The 16,020-nt window shown below is 42.5% G+C and overlaps 1 protein-coding gene across 5 annotated transcripts in view; it reads right to left on the bottom strand.

Moving 5' to 3' along the window:
* The window catches only part of HERC6 (HECT and RLD domain containing E3 ubiquitin protein ligase family member 6), a 63,517-nt gene extending 51,282 nt beyond the window's left edge, over window positions 1–12,235 (bottom strand). For 4 of the 5 annotated variants that reach the window (XM_031664602.1, XM_031664603.1, XM_021938434.2 and 1 more), the window contains exons 1-4: window positions 11,610–12,235; window positions 8,106–8,265; window positions 5,944–6,020; window positions 591–818 (exon numbers count right to left, since the gene is read on the bottom strand). In XM_031664602.1, coding sequence (XP_031520462.1) covers window positions 591–818; window positions 5,944–6,020; window positions 8,106–8,265; window positions 11,610–11,808 — 664 coding nt within the window. In that variant the 5' untranslated portion in view covers window positions 11,809–12,235. The remainder of the gene's footprint in view (window positions 1–590; window positions 819–5,943; window positions 6,021–8,105; window positions 8,266–11,609) is intronic. The other variant, XM_031664605.1, reaches the window with a different exon arrangement.
* Window positions 12,236–16,020: the final 3,785 nt, after the last annotated feature.

The following is a 16,020-nucleotide window of genomic DNA, read 5'->3' as shown; positions in this document are numbered from 1 at the left end:
AAGCTTCAAGACCCTCATGCCTGAAACTACAAAAAATACAAAAATTAGCTGGGTGTGGTGATGTGTGCATGTGGTCCCAGCTACTCGAGAGCTGAGATTCCAGTAAGCTGAGATCGCACCACTGCACTCCAGCCTGGCCAACAGAGTGAGACCTTGTCTGAAGAATCTATGTGAAAGTAATGTGACTTGAGAAAGACTTGATCAGTCACTGCTAGCTTTGAAGAAGAGGTCTATGAGTCAATTAATGCAGGTGGCCTTTAGAAGCTGGGGAAGGCACGAAAATGGATTCTCCCCCAGAGCCTGTAGAGATGAAGGCAACCTGCTAACACCTTGACTTTAGCACAGTGAGACCTGTGTCAGAATTCTAACCTCCAGAACCACATGATAATACATTTCTGTTGTTTTAAGCTGCTAGGATTGAGACGATTTGTTACCTCTACAACAAGAAACTAATACAGCTCCCTAGGTTATTCAAATGTGTCACAAGTTTGGGAACCACTGTTTTAACTGTTAAGACTGCCCTTTGCCAAGTTGGTCTTCCAACTGGAAAGAAAGAATGATTTACTGCACAAACAAGACTATCTCCTTACCTGGGACATTACGCCCACTGAGGGCCAGCTGCCCTGCACTGTTACTTCCCCAGCCAAACGAAGTCCCACAGAGAGACAGGGCAAAGCTGTGAGCCCCTCCGGCAGCCACCTGAGCCAGGGGGATCCCCTCCAGGGACCTCACTCTCTGCGGGCTGGCTTGGGAGGGGACCTCCTTTCCCAAGCCCAGCTGCCCATGGCTGTTCTTTCCCCATGAAAACACTTGACTATCTACAAAAACAAAAACAAAAACAAAGACAAGAAATTAACAATTGTACACATATTAGAATATCAAATTCAAATAGAAACTACACTGTAATTCTACAAATTTTTTTGTGGCTTTAATGAGGTATAATTGACAAATAAAAATTTCATGTATTTAAGGTACACAATATGATGTGCTGAAATGCATATACATTGTTAAATGATTGTCACAATCAGCTGATTAACATATCCATCACCTCACATAGTTACCTTTGTGTGTGTGCAGTGAGAATACTTAAGAGCTACCCTCTTAGCAAAGTTCAAGTATACAATGCACTATTATTAACTATATAGTCACATGGCTGTACATTAAAAACATATTCACCTTATAACAAAGTTTGTACCCTTTGACCCACATCTTCCGATTTCCCCCAAACCCCCAGCCCCTGGCAACTTCCTTTCTACTCTGTTTTTGTTGAGTTTGACTTCCTTTTTTTTTGAGACAGAGTTTCGTTCTGTCACGCAGACCGCAGTGCAGTGGCGCGATCTTGGCTCACTGCAAACTCCACCTCCTGCTTTCAAGTGATTCTCCTGTCTCAGGCTCCTGAGTAGCTGGGATTACAAACGTGTGCCACCACACCCAGCTAATTTTTGTATTTTTTTAGTAGAGACGGGGTTTCACCATGTTGGCCAGGTTGGTCTCGAACTCCTGACCTCAAGTGATCCACCCGCCTGGGCCTCCCAAAGTGCTGGGATTACAGGCGTGAGCCACTGCGCCCGGCTGGGTTTGACTTTCTTAGACACCACATCTAAGTGAGATCATTAGGTATTTGTCTTTCTGTGTCTGGCTTATTTTACTTAGCATGATGTCCTCCAAGTTGCAAATGGTAGGATTTCCTTCTATTTCTATTCTACTTCTATTTAATTTTACAAATCTTTAAAAGGTAAAACAGAGATAAAGAAAAAAATGAGATTAAAGTATCCCAACTAAAGGCAAGCAGGGCAGTCCAGGTCACCTTCAAAAATCCCTTCAAACAATGTCCACTCTTCTCCCTCCAGTTAAGGGCAACTGTGTTCTTTCAGCTGCTCAGGCCAAAAATCTTAGAGTCATCCTTAACTCCTCTCTTTTACACCCGTCAACCCAGCAAATTCAAAACTTCTACCTTCAAACTCTATCCAGAATCCCACCATTTCTCACCTCTCCACTGATACCACCTTAGCCAAGTCACCAACATTTCTCTCCTGGAAAATGACAATAGCACCTCACTGATCTCCCCGAGGCAACCCTTGACCCCAGCAGTTTGTTCTTCAAAGAGTAGCCAGAGTGATCCCTTTAAAAATGTAAGTCCAATTGAATACTTCAGGAGCTTGCTATCTCACTCAATGAAGGACCAACTCCCATCATAGACCCCACATCACCAGTCTGGCCCACCCCCACTTCCCAGACTTCATCTTCCCCTGCTCCTTTCTCTCAAGACCCTTTGCTATTCCTGGAGTACTGAGCATGCCCCAACCTCATGGCCATTGTGTCTGGGTAATTCTTTCATGGTTAGCATCCTCTCTCTCTCCCTCCCTTTTCATTTGGTTCCTGCTCACATGTCACCTTATAAGAGATATCTTCCCTGACCACCTTATAAACTAGAAAGACTCCTTCCCTCCACCCAGGTACTCACTCTCTGCCCCCTTACTCTTGAAGGGGTACCAAACCAATATATTTCATCCCACTTCTTTAACATTATTTCAAGATGGCTATTCAGTAGGGCTAGAAGTACAAGAATAGCTAAAAAGCTGTCTTTTGTCAAGGAGATTTGCACCTGTACAGAAAATCTGCATTGATGCAGGCAGGCTTTCTCTGAGGCCCTCCCGTGTCTGATCTAGGAAAGATTAACTGAGAGTCCCACGCCTCTAAAGGTCTGAAAGAAACATTCACCATCTGTTCTCTTTGAGGGCTGCTACCTGTAAGGCTTCATCTACACAACAGGACCACCTCTGCCTCGAGATGGTACATAAGCTTCTCTACCCCACTGGGGCATTGGGGTGATTGCTCTGTGGTTCTCCCCCAGGCATATTAATAAGTGCATATGCCTTTTCTCCTATTAATCTGCCATTTTTTTTTTTTTTTTTTGGAGATGAGTCTCGCTCTGTCACCCAGGCTAGAGTGCAATGGTGTGATCTTGGCTCACCACAACCTCCACCTCCCAGATTCAAGTGATTCTCCTGCCTCAGCCTCCCGAGTAGCTGGAATTGCAGGTACTTGCCACCACACCCAGTGAATTTTTGTATTTTTAGTAGAGGTGGGGTTTCGTCATGTTGGCCAGGGTGGTCTTGAACTCCTGACCTCAGGTGATCCACCCACCTCAGCCTCCCAAAGTCCTGGGATTACAGGGATAAGTCACCGTGCCCAGCCTGTATTTTAAGTTGAGACAGGGTTTCACCATGTTGGCTAGGCTGGTCTCAAACTCCTGGCCTCAAGTGACCCCCTTCCAGAGTGCTGGGATTACAGGTGTGAGTCACCGCACACAACCAGAAAATAAAAACTGAATCTAAGCTTATCTAATGCCTAAGTATACACCCAGTGAAATATTAACACATCTCAGAGATTTTTTAATAAATTATTACATCTTTTATTTTTTAACTCTTCTAAAGTAATTTCTAACACAGAAAATAATTTTGAGGGCACAATATAAAACGTCAAACTCTCACGAAGGTCTATGAGAACTCACCTTTCTCCACAGCAAATCATTGAATGCCTGGGCTCTGCCCAGCCTTTACAGTCCAGACGAACGCAAAGGCAAGTCAGTACCCCAAGGAAAGAATTCACATCATGTCCATAATTAAGAAGGAGAGTGAGGAAGGAAAAGATGCTCCTATTTATGGTGCCTCTGTATACGCTAAGGACTGTACAAGGTACACAGAGTATCTTTTCTCACTGAATCTTCTAAATAACCTGCAAGTGAGGTATCAATATTCCTACAGATGAGAAAATTGAGACTCAGCCAAGTTAAATAACTTGCCCACGATCAAAGACCTAGAAATGACAGGTAGAAGGAATCACACAATGGCCATGGGATATGCCCTGGACCTGTAGTCAGTGCAGTGTAGTAGTTAAGCACTTAGGGTTGAGACCTAAACACTATAGGTTCAAATCCTGACAATTCTGTTTCTTAGTGTGTAACTTTGGGTAAATTATTTAAAGTCTCTGAACCCAATTTTTTCCATTTCTGAAATGAGGATATAAATCATACCCTGCTCCTGTTTTTGTTGGTTTGTTTTTCTTTTTTAGAAACAGTCTTACTCTGTTGCCCAGGCTGGAATGCAGTGGCACAATCATAGCTGACTGCAGCTTCAAACTCCTGAGCTCAAGCACTCCTCCCACTTCAGCTCCCTGATTCGTTGGAACTACAGGTGCACACCACCATGCCTAGCTAATTTTTCAAATTTTCGTAGAGACAGGATCTCACTATGTTGGCCAGGCTGGTCTCAAACTCCTAGCCTCAAGTGATCCCCCTGCTTCAGCCTCCCAAAGTGCTGGAAATACAGGTGTGAGCCACTATGCCCCGCCCAATTCCTGTGTTTGTAAGGTAATTATGTGAAAAAACACACATAAAGCATTTAACATGGCAGCTGGCACATAGAAGGCGACCAATAAACATTAGCTGTCCATAAACCATGGCACAGTTGCAATGATACATAAGACATCACCTGAGGAACATACAAACGTTACAGTCCTTTGAAGGGGATCAGGATATGCCACACAAGAATATGCTGCTTTGGTATAAGGGCTGTTTTGAGTTGAAGGCAACTGAGAGTTAAGAGATGCAGGAAGAGGTTTCTGCCCTTCTCTTATCTGCCTAAAAGCAGGGCGTAAGTTTCCCTTTGTGGCGTCATCTCCACTCTACCGTACCAGGAAGAGAAGAGTAACTTTTATCGCTGAAGACGATGAAGCAGCACTGAGATTAAGTCTGCATAAACAAATCTTACTAAAATATCCCTTATCTTCCATTGGTTTCTCTACATATTTCCTAGTCACTTTCTCACAATTTATTATCCCTTGAAGCCCAAACTCCCTTTTCTTTATTAAAACAGTATATAAGTCCCTGAGTCTAACCACTACTTTTAGTTTCACTTCTTTTCTGTGAACTCTTGTACACAAAAATATTAATAAAAATTGGGGGCCAGGCGGTGGCTCACGCCTGTAATCCCAGCACTTTGGGAGGCCGAGGCGGGTGGATCACTTGAGGTCAGGAGTTGGAGACCAGCCTGGCCAACATAGTGAAACCTTGTCTATACTAAAAATACAAAAATTAGCCGGGCATGGTGGCACACACCTGTGATCCCAGCTACTTGGGAGGCTGAGGTAGGAGAATCACTTGAACCCAGGAGGTGGACGTTGCAGTGAACTGAGATTGTGCCACTACACTCCAGCCTAGGTGACAGAGCAAGACTCCATCTCAAAAAAGAAAAAAAAAAAAAAAAGAAAAATTGGGTGCCTTTTCTCTTTTAATCTGTCTTCTGTTCATTTAATTTGCAGGTTCCCAAAGACTACGCATAAGAGGGTAGAGGAAAAATTTTTCCTCCTTCAGACTCTCCATTGAGAAATTTGGATTGAGGGTGGACAAAGGAGGGTGGAGTTTGGTGGAAAAAGTGTAGATGTACGATTGTTTTGTGTCCATAAAGAAGTAAAAATTTAAAAAAAGAAAAAAAATATAGTCATGATTTTGACACCTTGACTTCTCTTTCTTTGATCTAAGTGACATAGACAAATAAGTCTGCCAGTGTGGACAAGCCATTCAGCATAAAGAGCAAAGGGCTGGAAACAAAGCCACTACTAAGCTCTGAGAGAGTTGGCCAATTAGGTCAAATAACCAGAGACAGCCCCTTATGGCACTATAAATCAGGCACTGTTTAGAGTATACCCCTTATGGCACTATAAATCAGAGTACAGCCCCTTATGGCACTATAAATCAGGCACTGTTTAGAGTATAATTAGGACCAAGAAATTTGAGAAAAAAATATAAAAACAATATATCTTACAAAACCTGGAGAATGAAAAACTTCAAAATAAACCCCAGTGCATTAAAAATCAACAGCTATCATTCCTATTCAAAAAATGACTTCCTAATCACACTCAGATCTAAAAAGTGTTTCTTACCTTTTGATAATGCCAGGGAGTGGTAGTGTCCACAGGAAACTTGTATTATTTTTATACCATTCAGAGTTGTTATTTTCCTGTAATACAAATAATACAAAGTTAATTAATCCTTATTTAGAGTGAGTTGTCCAGTGGACTACAGATATTTAAAAGTATCTCAAGTAATACATCTGGTCTAGGAAAACCATTTTATTTTCTTGTATTTCTGTAGTACCTTTATTCCAAAGCCCTCAAACTGTTTTTAACATGACATCAACATGTACAAAGGATAGGACAGAATCCAAAACAGTATATCATGCAAAAGCCATTGTTACTGGACTTTAATGCAATATCTAATATACTAATTTTATTCTACACTTACTAGACTAAGAGAAAAATAATGTTTTTCTACATATATAGTATAGGGCCTTAGAATTTATAGAATACCAACATCTTCATCATCTAATTTAAGCCCTAATTTAATAAAGAAATCGTTATGTTAAATCATACAAAATTGCCACCATTTTTGTGGATCAAAACCAGATAACTATCAGCAATTTCCTTTTTCTTCTCACAGACGGAGTCTCGCTCTGTCGCCCAGCTTGGAGGGCAGTGGTGCGATCTTGGCTCACTATAACCTCCACCTCCTGAGTTCAAGTAATTCTACTGCCTCAGCCTCCCAAGTAGCTGTGATTACAGGCATGCACCACAACATCTGGCTATTTTTTTTTTTGTATTTTTAGTATACATGAGGTTTCACCATGTTGGCCAGGCTGGTCTCGAAATCCTGATCTCAGGTGATCTGCCCGCCTCGGCCTCCCAAAGTGCTGGGATTACAGGCGTGAGCCACTGCGCCTGGCCACTGTCGGCAAATTCATAAGGTGAATCTAATGAAACTCAAAGAGGTCAAATAGGTATCACGTTGTAGAACCAGACTCAAATTCTGGTCTTTTCATTCCAAGTTCAATGCTCAATCCCCCAAATAACATTGATCTCTTCTAGAATTTAATGACCAGAAGGGGTAACAAGAGGTCACTTCCTAATATTAAAAAGCATGCATTTGAAAATTCCCTAAGTATGTAATTCATAAACACACAATCCAGAGCCAACTACTTGTCATGTCTGTCCTGGGAAGCTGTTTGTGAGGAAATGTGACATTTCCCTCCACTTTACTAAGTAAAATGTTAGGGCCCAGTGGTTTATAACACGTCAAAAGGTTATGTTGGGAAAAAAACTTTTCCTCTTCCACCTTTGGTCCAATATTTGGGGACTTGCAAATTAACTGACAATAGATTAACATGAGAAAAGACAAAGGTTATTTACAAGTGTGCTCGCTATTGCAGAATATCCCAAAGTAAAGTTTTATATCTGTCAACTTAATAAAAGGCAGGGCTTTGGGACTTCAGTGAGAAAGTATAGAAGGTTCTATTGGGCTTTTTGATGGTAATGGTAATGGATGGTCTATCTTAATGACAACTGAATTCCCAGGAAACTGTCACTCAAGGAAGCTACTGGGAACTGTATTTTCAGGAGGCTCTGTTTTAGTGTGATAAAGGAAGTTCAGGTAAGATTTATATCTGTATCTTTTGCAGCTCAAATGTTTCTACTTTACAGTAGTCTTTATACCCACTCTGGAGGTCTAAGTGGGCCCCCATAGATATTCCAAGAGATAAGATTAAGATCAAAGGGTCACATCTCATTTCACTCTGCTCTAATTAAATAATAATTGGTGTTGTAGGTTTTTTCCTGCCTTCATCTTTCAGGTTAGGAACTGTGTTTGTCATAGTCTTTTTTTTTTTTTTTTGAGACTGAGTCTCCCTCTGTTGCCCAGACTGGAGTGCAGTGCATTCTCTGCATGCACTGCAACCTCTGCCTCCCAGGTTCAAGCAATTCTCCCGCTTCAGCCTCCTGAGTAGTTGGGATTGCAGGTGCCTGCCACCATACCCGGCTAATTTTCTTGTATTTTTTGTAGAGAGGGGCTTTTGCCATGTTGACCAGGCTGGTCTCAAATTCCTGACCTCAAGTGATCTGCCCACCTTAGCCTTCCAAAATGTTGGGATTACAGACATGAATCACTGAAGCTGGCCTGTCACAGTCGTCTTTGTATCCTGGCATCTTGCATGGTGCCTGGCACGTGGTACTAAATATATTGAATAAATGAAGGAGTGGATTGAAATACTTACTTAGGTGTGAAACTTATTTCCTTGAATTCTCCAATCCCCAGCTGCCCTTCAGAACCAGCTCCCCATGCGAAGACCCTTCCTTTGTGGCACACAGCCAGGGAGTGCTCCTTCCCGCAGCTCACAAGATCAACATTTAGGGTTTCCAATGCCTGAATTGGTTCTTTGGAAAACAAAACAAAACACCCCCAACCACCACCACTGGATTATTAATTTAACACAAGTTTAAGACAGCACTTTTCTTCAAAAAGAAGGATCATCCAGACTTCTTGTCTCCTCCAATGGTCTTTTAAATCAAGACCTTAAGTCCATTCTAAATGTCTGAAGGAAGTAAATTCAATGTGTGTTACCCTGTCTTGATAGGATACAGCTCTGTTAAAATAATCAACTGGGAGACTATTAAGTTGAGATGGCTCCAGTGCCTTGGGTTCCTACCTAAGCAAACCAAAACTCAACTCAGAGTGATTGATCATAGCCTAGGAAAATGAAACTTAAGGTTAAGCAATCAGAAACCACCAACTAACATCTAAGAGACTTTACCAACCAGAAACAGCTGACTACTTCAAACAAGGGACTTTCCACTTTAACCAATCAAATATTTTCTTTGTCTTACTTCCTAGAACACCTTATCAAAGGTTACCCCTGGCATCTCCTTGCACCTCCCTTAGTGGAGCCCAACTGCTTGAGGTCTGGTGCTGCTCAATTCATGAACTGCTGAATATTCAAATTGACTCTTAAAAACATTTAGTGTACTCAAGTCTATCTTTTAATGGCTGCTATTTAAAGGATTAGGCATCATGGAGGGGGTAACTTCTAGGCACTATGATACATGACCAAATGTTTCTCTAGCAAAACCCAGCAAAATAAAGGGACCCAGAAAAAATTTAGGATCTCCTCCATTTTGCCATTCTGTCTTCCCACCCTAAACACTGAAAGCAGTGAATCCCTTGCTCAGAAGGAAATTGGAAGGGCGCCTACCTCATGAATGTGAGAGGCAGGTGCTGGATCCTCTCACAATGAAAAGTGAAAACTATGCCCCAGTGGAGGCCCTAAATATGGCCACAAATGAAAACCGGATCACATTTCCCTACAAGCCAATCTAAACTGCTTTCCCAAGGTGTCTGTCTCTGAATTATTAGAGGTTTGGAGTTGAGAACATCATACCAGTAACGTTTTTGTAACATTTAAGATTTTGGTTTTCCTTTTATCTTTGTAATCTTATCTTTTTCAACTATTTACAGTAAATTTATGCAAGGCTAAAATTTCCCAAAGATTCATGTACTCACAAAGATAGAAATTGGTACCATTTTTCTGGAGAACAATTTGGCGTTAAGTATCATGTCGCCCTTCATTTCCAAATGAAGGTGATAAGACCTAAAAACTTGCTACTTTACCAAAACAATTTGAGCTGAAGGCAATTAAGAATCAACAGATGAAGGAAGAGTTCTCTGCTCTCTTCTGATCTACCTAAAAGTAGGTCACAAATATCCTTTTGTGAGAAGCTCCCATCTCCTGCACCAAGAAGAGAAGGGTCGGCCAGGCGCGGTGGCTCATGCCTATAATCCCAGCCCTTTGGGAGGCCGAGGCGGGTGGATCATGAGGTCAGGAATTTGAGACCAGCCTGGCCAGCATGGTGAAACCCCATCTCTACTAAAAATATGAAAATTAGCTGGGCGTGGTGGGGCATGCCTGTAATCCCAGCTACTTGGGAGGCTGAGGCAGAAGAACCATTTGAACCCAGGAGGCATAGGTTGCAGTGAACTGAGATCATGCCATTGCACTCCAGCCTGGCGACAGAACGAAACTCCATCTCAAAAAATAAAATAAAAAAAAAAAAGAAGAGAAGGGTCACCTAAGATGAAGACTTGGCCCTGAGGTGAGCCTGCATAAACAAGTCTAATTAAAATAACCTTATCTTCCATTAGATTTTCCCATATATTTTTCTAGTCACTTTCCCTGAGTTCATCATCCTTTAAAGTCCAAATCCCTTTTTCTTTGTTAAACATGGTACACAAGCTCCTAAGTCAAAGCACTTGAGTTTCACTTCTATTCTGTAAATTCCCACGCATGTAAATTTCCCTATATGTAAAAGATTAATAAAATTGTATGCTTTTCCTCCTGTTGATCTGTCTTTTGTCAGTTAAGTTTGCAGGACCCAGTGCTGAACCTAAGAGGGTAAAGGAAAAATTTTCCTCCTCCACACACCTTTTGAAACTATTCTCAGCAAGTCATCAGAAATGTGGTCAAATATTTGCTTACAAGAATATCAATCAGTATTATTTATAAAAGTCCCTAGTGGGAAACAATCTAATTTCCACAAAAAGAGAATAATTATGGTACTCTCAGAGTTTAGAATGTTATGTAGCAATTTAAAATATATTTTCAAAACATACACAATAAAAGGGTAATATGTTCATAAGATTATGTTTGATGAAAACACAATGTTCAGAGTTGCATGAATACTGCATATACAAATCTATAATGACATGATTTTTATAAAAATTATATACATAGAAAAAAATAGACAGGGAGAAAATGCATCAAAATGTTAGGAGTTATCTTTGGGTGTTGGAGCTACGGTGATTTCGTTCTTGTATTTCTACAATCATCCATAACGATTATTGTATTATCATATATAAACAATATATATTTTTTCTTCTTCTTCTTCTTCTTCTTATTATTATTATTATTATTATTATTATTTTGAAACGGAGTCTTGCTCTGTCGCCAGGCTGGAGTGCAGTGGCGCGATCTCGGCTCACTGCAACCTCCGCCTCCCGGGTTCAAGCGATTCCCCTGCCTCAGCCTCCCTAGTAGCTGGGACTGCAGGCACATGCCACCACGCCCGGCTAATTTTTTTGTATTTTAGCAGAGACGGGGTTTCAGCATATTGACCTGGATGGTCTCGATCTCCTGACCTCGTGATCCGCCGGCCTCAGCCTCCCAAAGTGCTGGGATTATAGGAGTGAGCCACTGCGCCCAGCCTATCACATATTTTTAAAGAAAAAAAATGTCCCAGTGCATTTCTAAGGGAGATACAGGTGTCCAACCCACAAACCACGTTTCTAAGGTCAGGCTGCCTTCTCCAGGTAGAACCGTGCAGGCGAGAATTTGTCTGCAAGGCAAGCCGGAGCGATCACATCTCTGTCCAGAGCAGCGTTGACCAGGTTAGTTTCGGCTCTCAGTTTCGCTTTGAACTTGAATTGGAAACCGAAACAAATCCGAGGGGCATCGGGAAAACGAAACTGAGGAAGCTGCTCTTCGTAGCACAGGGCACCATTTTCCCGGTTCCTGTGGCTCTTCTGGTCCGGAGGGATCCAAGGCTCCCAACACCCCTCCCTGCCTGGCCCGCGGCGCCCAGCATCTGAGCCACTCCCTGCACCTGGGCCCCCGCGCCCCTCACCCGGGGTCCCAGCGCCCCGCACCCGGTTCTCTGCGCCCGGTACCCAAGCCCCCGCGCCCATGCACTGGGGTCCCCACACCCCGCACCTGGGGCCCCGCGATCACCTGGCAGCTCCCCGCGTGGCGCGCTCCTGCGGCCCAGCTGGCCCCTGCTATTGTCTCCGCACGAGAGGACCCTGTGGTTGGTGAGCAGCAGCAGAGAGTGGCGCTCCCCGCTGGCCGCCTGCAGTAGCTCAGCCCCGGGGCTGCGCTCCGTCCTCCGGCGCTGCAGCTCCCTGGAGTCGGTGCCCCAACAGAAATACATCCCGCTTCTGCCCCCTGTCGCCTGCTTCGGATTCCGTCCGTCCCGCTGGGACAGGCTCCCGAACGCTGGTGACTGGGTGCGTGATGATTTCCAGGATATCAAGATGCTCACCCTGTCTTCAACCCGCCCCAGGAGCGCAGCCCTGGTTCTACGTCAGCTCTCTCTGCTGCCTGAACTTCAAGTGCTGAAGAGCAGAGAGGGCGTCCCGGGTGTTGAACCTGGGTTTATATCCTAAGCCATTTATGAGTCATTAATGCCACTTTGAGTAGGTTACCTCATGATTCCGTGCTTCAGCTATCACATCTACGAAATATGGACAGCAATTCAGCAAATCTAATATGTTGGGATAATTTAATAGATATCTAAAGTGTTAGAATTAAAGCATCCGAGTGCCCACCTCTTTCCAGACCTTTTTTGGCACTGAAAATACAAGTTTGTTTTTTGTTTGTTTGTTTGTTTGTTTGAGACGGAGGAGTCTCGCTCTGTCGCCCAAGCTGGAGTGCAGTGGCGCCATCTCGGCTCATTGCAACCTCCGCCTCACGGGTTCAAGCGATTCTCCAGTCTCAGCCTCCAGAGTAGGTGGGATTACGGCCGTGCGCCACGACGTCCGGCTAATTTTTGTATTTTTAGTAAAGATGGGGTTTCCTCATGTTGGCCAGGCTGGTCTCGAACTCCTGACCTCAAGTGATCCACCCCCCTCAGCTTCCCAAAGTGCAGGGATTACAGGCCTGAGCCTCCGCGCCCGACCTGCAAATACAGTTAGTGAAAGACAAGATCCTCTTGATGCGTTTACATAAAACACATAAGTGTAATATCAAGGGGCAACGAAAAATACAACAGGAACCAGAGGGTGGAGGCCGAAGGCACTGGTATTTGAGATGATATTAGGGAAGATCTCCCTGATGAAGTGATATTTGTGCAGAGAGCTGAGGGGACATGGGAAATGAGGGAATGAGTCGTGATATTGCCTAAGGGCAGAGGATGAAAAGCAGCAGTTGGAAGGTTTTGAATAGAGAAGAGCCATGATCTGACTTTAGTTTTTAAAGATTCATCTGGCTGCTGTGTGAAAAATAATAGGACAAAAATGGAAGCAGAAAGCCAGTTGGCAGAGACTACTTCCGAGTCCAGGTCAAGTGATATCCTAGAAGGGAAGAGAGAAGTTATTAGATTCAAGACGTGTTTTGAAAGTAAAAGTCCACAGATTTGATGACGGATTAGAAATTGGGGGGAAAGAAGAAAAGGGATTAGGGATTACTCCAGGGACTGGGAAACCATGAGGAAGGTGCAGGTTTAGAGCTATGTGGGTCTGGAGTATAGATCGGTAATAATTGTGAGATGCTTGTTAATCAAGAAGGCAATAGGATAAACTGTTTTGGAGTTGTAGAGAGAAGCTGGGGTGTAGTCAGAAAATTGGGAGCCATCAGTGTAGAGATGATGCTTAAAGCCAGATGGCTGAATGAGAACCCCCAGGGGGTGAATGTGGCAACAATGTGGCAGAGGCTAGAGGACTGATCATAGGAGGAAAACCAGGAGCGGGAGTTATAGACAGAGCAAGTAATGAATAAGGGAAGGATCAACTCTGTCAATTTCTTGTAGAGCAAGGTAAGGATTGAGCACTGATTTGTATTTATTTATTTGTTTGTTTGAGACTGAGTTTCTGCTCTTGTCGCCTAGGCTGGAGTGCAATGGCACGATCTCAACTCACAGCAACCTCCGCCTCCCAGCTTCAAGTGATCCTCCCACCTTAGCCTCCTAAGTAGCAGGACTACAGGCATGTGCCACTACACCCAGCTAGCTTTTGTATTTTTTCAAGAGATCTGGTTTCACCATGTTGCTCAGGCTGATCTCGAACTCCTGACCTTAGGTGATCTGCCTACCTCAGCCTTCCAAAGTGCTGTGATTACAGGCCACCATGTCCAGCTGAGCACTGGTTTTTAGATTTGGCAACTTTGACAATGTTAGCCATCATCAGCATTATTGATTTTTTTAAAGAAACTATTATAGAACCTATTTATATAATTTCAATTCACCACTCTTTATGACCATATTTCAAGTTCTTTAAAGAGAAGAACAAATGTTTATTTTTCTACTTCAAGAGTACCTGGAACTTGGTAGATGCTAATAAGGGTATATTGGACAATTGGATGGATGAGTAGTGAGTCAGAGAATAGTATTAATATTTCTGGTTCTGTTTTCTTATATACCAAATATAACCTTTTTCTGAATAGTAATTTCTTAATGTTTATTTCTTTTCTCAAGCACAAAATGTATGAGTTTGGTATTATTACCATAAGACACTGAGCCCTCATATTAAGTTATTTCTTCAAAAAAAAATTTTTTTTTTGAAACAGAGTCTCGCTTTGCCACCTAGGCTGGAGTGTAGTGGCATGATCTCAGCTCACTGCAAACTCCACCTCCCCAATTCAAGCGATTCTCCTGCTTCAGCCTCCTGAATAGCTGAGATTATAGGCGGGCACTACCACATCTGGCTAATTTTTGTATTTTTCGTAGAGATGGGGTTTCACCATGTTTGCCAGGCTGGTCTCAAACTCCTGACCTCAAGTGATCCGCCTGCCTCAGCCTCCCAAAGTGCTGGGATTACAGGCGTGAGCCACCAATCTTGGCCTAAAAAATTTTTTATTGATACATAATAGATGTACATGTTTTGGGGGTACATATGATAATTTGACACATTATCAAATTGGGATATCTATCTCCTTAAGTAATTTATCTTGGGCTAGCCACAGTGGCTCATGCCTGTAATCCTAGCACTTTAGGATGCCGAGATGGGAGGATCGCTTGAGCTCAGGAGTTGGAGACCAGCCTGGGCAACATGGTGAAACCCTATCTTTACCAAAAACACAAAAAATAGCTGGGCGTATTCGCACATACCTGTAGTCCCAGCTACATGGGAGGCTGAGGTGGGAGGATTGCTTGAGCCTGGAGCCTGGGAGGTGGAAGGTGCAGTGAGCCCAGATCACGCCACTGCACTCCCACCTGCACGACAGAGCCAGACCCTATCTCAAAAAAAAAAAAAGGAACATTCAAATTATTATTGGCTAGTGATTTTGAAATGTACCTATAGTCATTCTACTGAGCTATTGAACACCAGGTCTTATTTCTTCTACCCAAATGTATATTTGTACCCATTAATCAACCTCTCTTCATTTTCCCCACCCCCACCCCCATTCTTCCTGGGCTCTGGTTACCAACAGTCTACTCCTTATCTTCATGAGGTTCACTTTTTTTTTTTTTTAACTCTCTGACATGTGAGTGAAAACACGTGATAATTGTCTTTCTGTGCTTGGCTTATTTCACTTAACATAATGACCATTCCACCCATGTTGTTGCAAAAATGACAGAATTTCATTCTTTTTTTTATGGCTGAAGAATATTTCATTACGTGTATGTACCACATTTTCTTTATCCATTCATCTATTGATGGGCACTTAGCCTGATTCCAAATTTGGGCTATTGTGAATAGTACTGCAGTAAATGTGGGAGTGCAGATGTCTCTTTGATATATTGATTTCCTTTCTTTTGTATATACACCAAGTAGTGAAATTGCTGAATCATATGGTATTTCTATTTTTAGTTTTTTGAGGAATCTCCATACTGTTCTCCATAGTGGTTGTACTAATTTACATTCCCACCAACAATGTATGAAATGTACACTAACTTAAGTGTACGTTTCTCTACATCCTCACAGGCAATCCTTATTCCCTTTTGGTAAAAGCCATTATAGCTGGGGTGAGATGATATCTCATGGTTTTGGTTTGCATTTCTATGATGATTAGTGATGTTGAGCATTTTTTCATATACTGGTTGGCTATTTGTATGTCTGCTTTTGAGAAATCTCTATTCAGATCATTTGCCCATTTTAAAATCAGATTTTTTTGCTGTTGAGTTATTTGAGTTTCTTATAATAATATGGTTATTAATCCCTTGTCAGATAGATTGCAAATATTTTTCTCCCATTCTGTGGGTTGTCTCTTCACTTTGTTGATTGTTTCCTTTGCTGTGCAGAGGCTTTTTCACTTGATATAATCTCACTGGTCTATTTTTGCTTTTGTTGCCTGTGATTTTGAGATCTTCCACAAAATTTGTTGCCCAGACCAATGTCCTAAAGCTTTTCCCCAACGTTTTCTTCTAGTAGTTTCATGTCTTATATTAAGTCTTTAATTAACTTTGATTTGATTTTTGTTGGGAACA

This window comes from Papio anubis, chromosome 3 (genome assembly GCF_008728515.1).
Source record: "Papio anubis isolate 15944 chromosome 3, Panubis1.0, whole genome shotgun sequence".
NCBI classification, from domain to species: Eukaryota; Metazoa; Chordata; class Mammalia; order Primates; family Cercopithecidae; genus Papio; species Papio anubis.
The sequence above is the reverse complement of the archived record's forward strand: the minus strand, read 5'-3'. Positions and strand labels throughout refer to the sequence as shown.